This window comes from Camellia sinensis, chromosome 12, assembly GCF_055761805.1.
Source record: "Camellia sinensis isolate YWXY chromosome 12, ASM5576180v1, whole genome shotgun sequence".
Lineage (NCBI taxonomy): Eukaryota > Viridiplantae > Streptophyta > Magnoliopsida > Ericales > Theaceae > Camellia > Camellia sinensis.
Genome location: NC_138972.1, coordinates 60,772,503 through 60,781,092, shown reverse-complemented (window position 1 = coordinate 60,781,092; position 8,590 = coordinate 60,772,503). Strand labels below are relative to the sequence as shown.

At 37.1% G+C, this 8,590-nt stretch overlaps 1 protein-coding gene across 1 annotated transcript; it reads left to right on the top strand.

The window, feature by feature from the left end:
* The first annotated feature begins 6,224 nt into the window (after window positions 1–6,224).
* Window positions 6,225–7,515, top strand: LOC145803603 (uncharacterized). The gene is made up of 3 exons (XM_082896918.1): window positions 6,225–6,342; window positions 6,564–6,622; window positions 6,925–7,515. The coding sequence occupies exons 1-3, from the start codon at window positions 6,225–6,227 to the stop codon at window positions 7,513–7,515; spliced, it is 768 nt and encodes a 255-aa protein (XP_082753044.1).
* Window positions 7,516–8,590: the final 1,075 nt, after the last annotated feature.

The following is an 8,590-nucleotide window of genomic DNA, read 5'->3' as shown; positions in this document are numbered from 1 at the left end:
GTAATATTGTTTCCCATCAATTAGGAGCCCTTTTAACCATTTGTAACTTAACCTGCATCTGGGACACATCCTTTGCATGACAACTGCCTCTAAAGAGTCATCATCCGGTGCCTCCTCACTAGAGTCTTTCCTTTGGTCTGCAAAGCGCTGCCCATTCGTTGGTGAACTTCTGGCATCTTTCTTGACAATAGTCTGGTTGGCAACATGCATCTGCACATTAACTCTTCCAATTCCTTCAAGGATAAGTTCTGGAAGTCTGGCACAATAACATTGGCTGTAACTTCTCCAATTTCTGGGAATGGATTAGTGTTAATCCCTATAACTTTCTCTACTTTAGTTGGGAATTTTAAACTTCCCTTTCGAATCTGTTCTTGGATCTTGTCCCAAAAAACAATACAGTTTTTAGTTGAGTGAGACCAAGAATTGTGCCATTTACAATACATGTTTCCTTTAAGTTCTTCTGGAGAAGGAATTTTGACTCATTTTGGTAACTTTAGGAAATTCGCTGCAAGCAAATAATCAAAAATGCCATCTGCCTTTGTTAAATCAAAAGAATATTTCCTATGAAGATCTTTCTTTTTAAACTGCTGATCTATTGTAGTGTCTTTATGAATTAACGCCTCACAGATCACAAGCTTTTTCCCTACGATCTCTGTTGCATCAATCTCATAATTAGGATCTCTATAATAAGTCTTGTATGATGCATTACTTCGATCTTGTTCTTCCTCAAGTAATGATTCATATCTAGACACCTTATAGGTTAATTTCACTAAGTCTCGAAACTTAGTTGAGTCAAACTTCTTTCGAAACCTAAACTCTAAACCATTTTGAGCCAATCTCATAAATTTAGGCTCTGGTACAGTAACCCTACACTTGTTTCATGCTCTTTTAAATCTGGCAATAAATTGAACAGCCTTCTCATCAAGCCTTTGACTCAACCTAGCCAAATCTGTCATAGAAACTTCTGGTTCCGTTTGGAAGAATTGGGCATGAAATGCCTCCTTCATTTGTTGCCAAGTTTGGATAGAGCCAGGTGTAAGGTTAATGTACCATACAAAAGCTACCCCGGTTAGAGAATTTGGAAAAAGTCTCAACTTCATGTAATCATTATTGGTAAATTCACCACAATGGGGCAACAAACCTAGCAATGTGTTCTACTATTGACTGGTTTTCATTCCCATAAAAAAGAGCAAAGTCTGGTATTCTAAACCGTCTTGGGTATTCATGTATCCTATCCACCCCTTATGGGTATGGTTTCCTATACACAGGAGTTTGAACCCCCCAAGCCATAGGTCCATACATTTCTCTAACAATATCAGCAATTTGGTCCCTAGGAACCATATTTTGTGTTTGTTGGACTACCACTGGAGGAACAAATACAGGATTTGGTGGAAAACCTTGTACCTGAGGTGCTCTTGGTCCATAGGAAGGTATATTTGGGACTGGCTGTCCCTGTGGTGCTGGCTGCTGTTGAGGGTATGGTTGACCTCTCTGAGCCTGTCCTGTGAAAGGATTTGCGAAAGGTGCTGTAATAGGAGGAACATGTGTTATTTCTGTTCCAGCTGTAGGAAACCCTTTCAACCCCCCGGGTACGAATTCGAACAAAGGATTAGTAAACCCCCTTGTGCCAGGTATGGCTTCGAACATGGGATTTGGAAACATTCTCATGCCATTTTCTTGTGTTGGCCTAGATCCACCAATTTCCATGGCTTCACTGTTAAGTAATGAGGCATTTTGATTTACCATAGGCCTCGAAAGAGGCTCATACCAAGACTGAGGTGATGGTCTATCATAATTTTGATTACTAGTTTGACCATTAGCAAGTCCATTACTTTGCATAGGCTGTTTATCTCTAGCCAATCTTTGCTGAGGGACATTTGAAATTTTCTCCATATGCCTTGTGCTAGTTGGTTGATGGGTATTCATTCGATCCATAAAGAATATTGTCCATCTTTCCATTGTGTTCATTAACTGGTGTCCCATGGCATCTGTAACGCCCTCAAAATAATAGATAAAACCCAACTCATTAGACAAGCATTGATATAAAATAAACTAACCATTTCTATTTATCAGAGTAATTCTACAACTGTATTACATGTTAACAACAAAAGCAAATGCCCTAAGGGCTTACAGCTTTCCAAGTTAACACTTGGCTACAAAAAACAAGAGTACTAACTCAATACATATTAAGCCCTTGGCTTGAATTTACATGTAATACATCAAAATAAATAAAAGAAGAGTCTTCAACTCTCATCAACATCCAAGCTATGTCCTTGGAGGTGGCATATTACCTGCACCTGAAAATAATGTCCCATAAAGGGTGAGCCAACGCCCAGTAGAGATATGCTAAACACAGTATGAGCAATAACTAAGACATTAGCAATTGATAAATGTTCAGTTTCCATTTCTTATCAATTTCCCAATTCACATCAACGGCTCAGAACCTGGCCAATCCTTTATATGAGACAATGACTCATATTAAACATTTCCCATTTTTTCAATAGATAAACATATTAGTTATATCACCATCTCAACAGATAAGCATACAAGCTGTATCCACATTCAATAGATATGCATATTAGCTATATCAACACTTCCAATGACAAGCATATGAGCTATATCAACACTTCCAGAGATAAGCATATGAGCTGTATCAACGCATTTTCTGACCAGCATATGAGCTGTATCAGTGGAGTCCATCCCCTATCTCCTCCCAAACAACATCCGGTTTAGAGGTCCATCCCCTATCTTCCCCTAAACCGTGGAGTACATCCCCTATCTCCTCCCACACACACAATGCATATATATACACAAAGGTCATATACACAATCAATCAATACATAACGTTAATGTATTATGTCAACCGTCATACTCTATGACATATCCAATTGATTAGTTTTAGTTTGCCTAATCATCATGCATTGTCTACAACAATCAAAACTACCCTCCACCGGTAGCCCAAGCAATTATTTCTAAACAGATAATAAAAGCTCCAACAAATAAAATATCAATGTTTTCAAAAACGAGCGATTTACAAATCCAACTCCATCATTTCACAACATAATGAGCCAATTTCATTATTTCCAACTCAATTCCATAAGTCCACAAAATTCCCCAAATTAATTATACCAATTAATTTATTCAACCAAATTAGGGTTTTCTACCCCATTTCTCAATATTGACCCAATGGTCTAAACATCAACAACCAACATCAAAAACACCATTTGAAACCCAAAATACATATTATGAGCCCAAAATCACAAAAACCTTTTTAACACATTTTGAAACCCTAAGTCCTACAATCACCCAACTACAACACTTTATCGAAACTACCAAAAATCTATGTCAAAGACCATAAGAGTGAGTAGGAATCCCTACCTCAAAAGATGAGACCCAAAGAAGAAGATAGTGAAAACGAAGTTGCTCCAAACCACGAGTTCCTCGAATCAAAAGATAGCCCTCGACGATCAACAACCTTTTTGTAAAGGCCAAAGGTGAGGAAAACACCCTAGCTAGATCAATATCTGGAGAGAAGGCAAGGTTTTAGAGAGAGAGGCTCTCAAATGGCTTTTTCGGAAAAGTAAGAGAGAGAAAGGATGAGAAAAAGTGATTTAAAACTGCCTCACAGCCAACTGATATACGACATTCCCGCTCGAGCGGAAAACACAACGCTCGAGCGTCAAGAACAAAAACTAGGTCCGCTCAAGCGCAAAAGGACCCGCTCGAGCGCCAAGACACAAGAATAAAGTAAACCCGCTCGAGCGCGAAAACCAGTCCGCTCGAGCATAGATTTCCCCCTCCCAGAACTTACACCCAAAGGTACTACCCGCTCGAGCGCCAAAGTACCCGCTCGAGCGCCACCGCTCGAGCGCAAGGAAACCTGCTCGAGCGTAAAAATCACACCTGCAGAATTTTTACAGGGACACGGAATACTGGGGGTGTGCAATCCTCGCTCGAGCACAAGAAGACCCGCTCGAGCGGACCTCCTAAAAATTGGGTAACAAGGAATTGAAACCAAGGCCCAACCAACCTGTAACAACCCTGCCCAAAATATCCTAAAACTCAATCAAGCAGAATTAAAGGACAACAACAAGATAGATACAACTACCATCATCACGGAACCGAGTCCGGAATACAACAGAACAGTAAAAGGACAACCGGGATCGTTATAGCATCTACTAGGCCTCCCCACGGATTCATTGGCTGAGTAGATGGAACAGTGGATGATCCAATTCCATGGTCTCGTGTATTATTCTGGACGCGTGGTGCATGTTCTGCATTGCTGGTGTGTTCGACCATAGGTTCCGATGAGATAGGTGCTTCCATAGGGTGTGTTATCACATTATCCTCTGGATCAGGTACCTCTACCTCTCCTTCCACTCCATCTTCTAGGCATTCATTTTCTCCTTGTCTCCTACATCTAACCATTTCAACGGGTCCCACCGGGGTGCCAAGAATATATGTTGGCTTTTTTGGCTTTCGAAGGTTAGTATTGTAATTTTAAGTATGCCAGCAAGGATCAATCAGCCCTTACAGAAAATTAATTCTCAACCAATTATCTGACAATTATGTTTTAGTTCTTTCAGCCTCAATGAAAAGGACTTTTACTGGTGGCTTATTTAGGAGAATTTTGTAAACAACAATTAAGTGAAGAATAATTGCAGCATTTCATTAAGTAAAAATGAAAAACTTACAATGATCTGATCCAGCTATGAGATATCATGTATTGCATCATATTCTCATTTAATTTACTATCATTATTGCACTTCTAGAAATGAATTGGAAAACGTTTACTTGAGAAAGATCATGTTGTGATGAGAACTACGGAATTGGTTATGGGGTAAATGCGTTGGTAAGTCCAGTTAGGTGGTGTAGATGAACTTGATAAGTTGGCCTGAGTGTCCATAGTGAAAGACCAGAAAACCGCGCGGATAGGTGTCGAGCCTTCCGGTTAATACCGGTAAAAATGACAGTTTGGTAGTATTCGTAGAGTCTACTTACAGACACCAGCCTAGGGATTACCAGAGTTGTATTTACCGCCTGTTATGATTAAAAATGGATGGTTGGAAATTGACGAGATTGAAATTATGTTAATGAAACATGGTGATCTTCAAGAAAAGCATGCTATGTGATAATTTTGAAATGGCATTGCACGGCATTGCATTTGCATTTAACATTGGTTATATTACATAAATATATATACTTTGTTAAGGAATTCTCTACTAGGCTTTATGCTCACCCCTATGGGACTTTGGTGCAGGTAAAGATGTGGTGATCCCGCCGAACTAAGGGCGTGGATATTTTTGTGAAGAGTAAATAGCTCTCCTATTTTGGTTGTAAATTTTGTAAAGCCAAAGGGCTAACGTGTATGGGTCCGAGAGACCACTGTGTAACTGGGCTATTGCCTTGGAACTTGTAAGCCCTTGAGGGCCATATTCGTTTTGATTCAATGATTTTTACATGCTATGGATTCATGTACTAGTTTGTCAATGAATGTATAATCGCATGTGAGATTACTTTTGTAGAACATTTGAAATTATGTAACTGAACATGGTTAATATCTTATTTTGGAAGTGGGTTGATGTAATAGTTATGCGGGATTATTTTCGGGGCGCTACAATTTTGCTAGTTTGTTGCTTTGTTTTTATCCAGAACCAGAGAGAGTTTTATTGTCTTCTAGTTGGAAGGGGATTATTCACAATGTTGGTCAAGAATTTGAAGGTGGAGTGTCGGCGTTCCGCATTGCATTGGCTAAGTATGCAGTTGAGTGTGATTTTTATTGAATTATTTGAAGAACAATGCAACAAGAGTAACTGCTGAATATATGATAAAGTTGTCTACGAGTTGTAAATGGTTTGTGCATGGAAAGGTGTTGATGAATTTCAGTATTTTTTTATTATGAAGTTGGATAATGTGCATAATTGTGGGGTTGTTGCTCGTAGATCTTGTAGCAAAATGGTTGATTCTAGACTTGTGTCTGATATTGTGCATAATGATATTAGTAATAATCCGTTGGCTCATCTTATTGAAGTTAAAAAAAGTTTGAAGAAGCAATAGGATATAAATGTTTCTTATCGAGTTGTATGGTTAGGAGTTGATAAGGCAAGAGGTGGGTTGTTTGGTGATTTTGCATCTTCTTTTGACCAACTTCGATGGTACCTTGAGATGGGTATGAAAACGAATCTCGGAAGTGTGTTTGAATTAGATGTAGATGAAAGTAGTGGATGTTTTCGGAGGTTGTTTATGGCATTTCACGTTCGTTGTTGTTTGTTGATGGTACATTCTTGAAGACGCCTTACAAGGGATATTTGCTTGTGGCAATATCAAAGGATGGTAATCAAGGTATGTATTTATTTGCAGTTAGTATAGTTTTGGTTTGTCAGTGTGTTTTGGTAGTTGGTGGATTTCGGTTTTTGTTATTGTACTGTGAGTCTACTAATTTTTGCAATTTCATGTTATTTTGTTTTCAGGCCTGTTTCCTTTGGCTTTTGCAATTATTGACGCTGAAAATCAAGATAATTAGATGTGGTTTTTAAGTCAATTATTAAAACCTATTGGTTCAGGCCAGAGATTAACCTTTATGTTTGACTGTCAACATGGATTATTAGACGCTCTTTCAGTGGTTTTTCCGAACGCACATCATGCATATGCTTGAACCATTTGAAAAGAAATTTGATTGACAAATTAGTGAGACTTCGTACTAACTATAAGCTGACTTTGATGAAAATATTAATTAAATGTGCTTATGCACCAACTGTTGCTTCTTTCCAACATTATATGGAGAAATTTAGGTGTATTGCTGGGAATGATAGAGTTGATAATATGTTGGATGGTTTGCAAAATGATAAGTGGGCGAATGCATTTTTTAGAGGGAAACGATATGGTGAGATGTCATCTAATGCTGCTGAATCTTACAATAATTAGATTGGTGGAGCCCATGAGTTGCCTATTACTTGTATGGTTGATATGAATAGGGTTCGTATCATGACTCAATTGTCTAATAGAAGAGCTGAATCTAAAAGATGGACTATCAAATTATGTCCAGTTATGGAAAAGAAGTTAGTGGACTCTTTGAAGCTAGCTAAGTCTTGGGATGTGATTGTTGCTAGTGATACTGTGCTTGAGGTTCATTCTTCTATTTTCTTTTATGTTGATATTGGTAGACAGACTTGTTCTTGCCATGAATGGCAATTAAATGGTTTTCCTTGTTGTCATGCTGTGCATGCTTTGCGTAGTAGTGATAGAGATGTGTATGAATTCATTGATCCTTTTTTTCATGTGGATTGTTTTAGAGAGTTGTACAAGCAATCTGTTTATCTAGTGCCTTCAAGTGAGAGATTTGACTTTGATGGTACCGGTAGTTCAATCATTAAACCTCCTATAATGAAGAAACAGCCCGGGCGGAACAAGAGGAAAATGATACCTTCTACGGGTGAGAATGTGAAACATATCAAATGTGGGAGGTGCTTGAAATATGGGAATCACAATAAGAAAACGTGCAAGGCTGCTATTTGAGGCCATAGTCTATTCTCTTGGATTTGTATTTGAAGTTGAGGAATTATGATAATAAAATGCGATACTTGGTATTATGGAAGTAATGAATAAAGTTGGTTGCATTCTTTTTTTCTTTTTCGATGTGTTCTTTAGTTATTGAAATTTTTTTGTAATATTTTTCTTTTTTTTTTTTTTTTGGAGTTGTTTGGTTTTATTTTTGTGGAATGTTAAGAAGGTTGTTGAGAATTTCTTATTGAAACTGTATAATCTTGCCATTTTACTACATGATATATTTATTTAATATTTCGTAGTGACAAAACTGTATAATTTTACAGTTTTATTTATAATTTTGAAATGTAGTTCATTTATTTGTTTGAGTAATGAAATTGGATAATTTTGCAGTTTCAAAAATTATGTAAGAAATACCTATTATAATGCGTATAAGGCACTCACGATAATGAAACTGCATAATGTGTAGCATAAGTTTTGTTTGAGTGATGAAACTACATAATTTTGCAGTTTTAAGAATTATGAGAAACAACCTGATGAAATTGCATGATTTTGTAGTTTTAAGAATTATTAGAAACAATATAATGAAACTGCATAATTTTGTAGTTTTAAGAATTATTAGAAACAACCTTTCTTGTATGAATTTATATACAACTACAAATGTGACGACAATAATAAACACAAGGACACAAACAAGAATAATAATCACATGAAGAACAACAATAAGAATAATAACAACAAGAATAGCAACAACAACATCAATAACAACAATCATTTTAACCATGATAACCACAAGAAGATTAATTACCAAAAGCTAAAAAGTACTTGTCATATGCACACACAAAAAAAAAAAAAAAAGACTACAAAAATATGTTTACATGAGTATTTGTATTATAAAGAAATTTGTTCATTGTTTCTATGGTTTGGTATGTTTTGTCAACATTTGGTAGTGCAATTGACTAATGATTTCTACTCGAAAGTTAACCCACTCAGCCGGTCGAAGTGATTTCTACACAGGTTGCCAGTTGATATATTGGTTGATAACATTACAGACGGCGATTGCATAATCATTTCTGCAAAGTTTTAG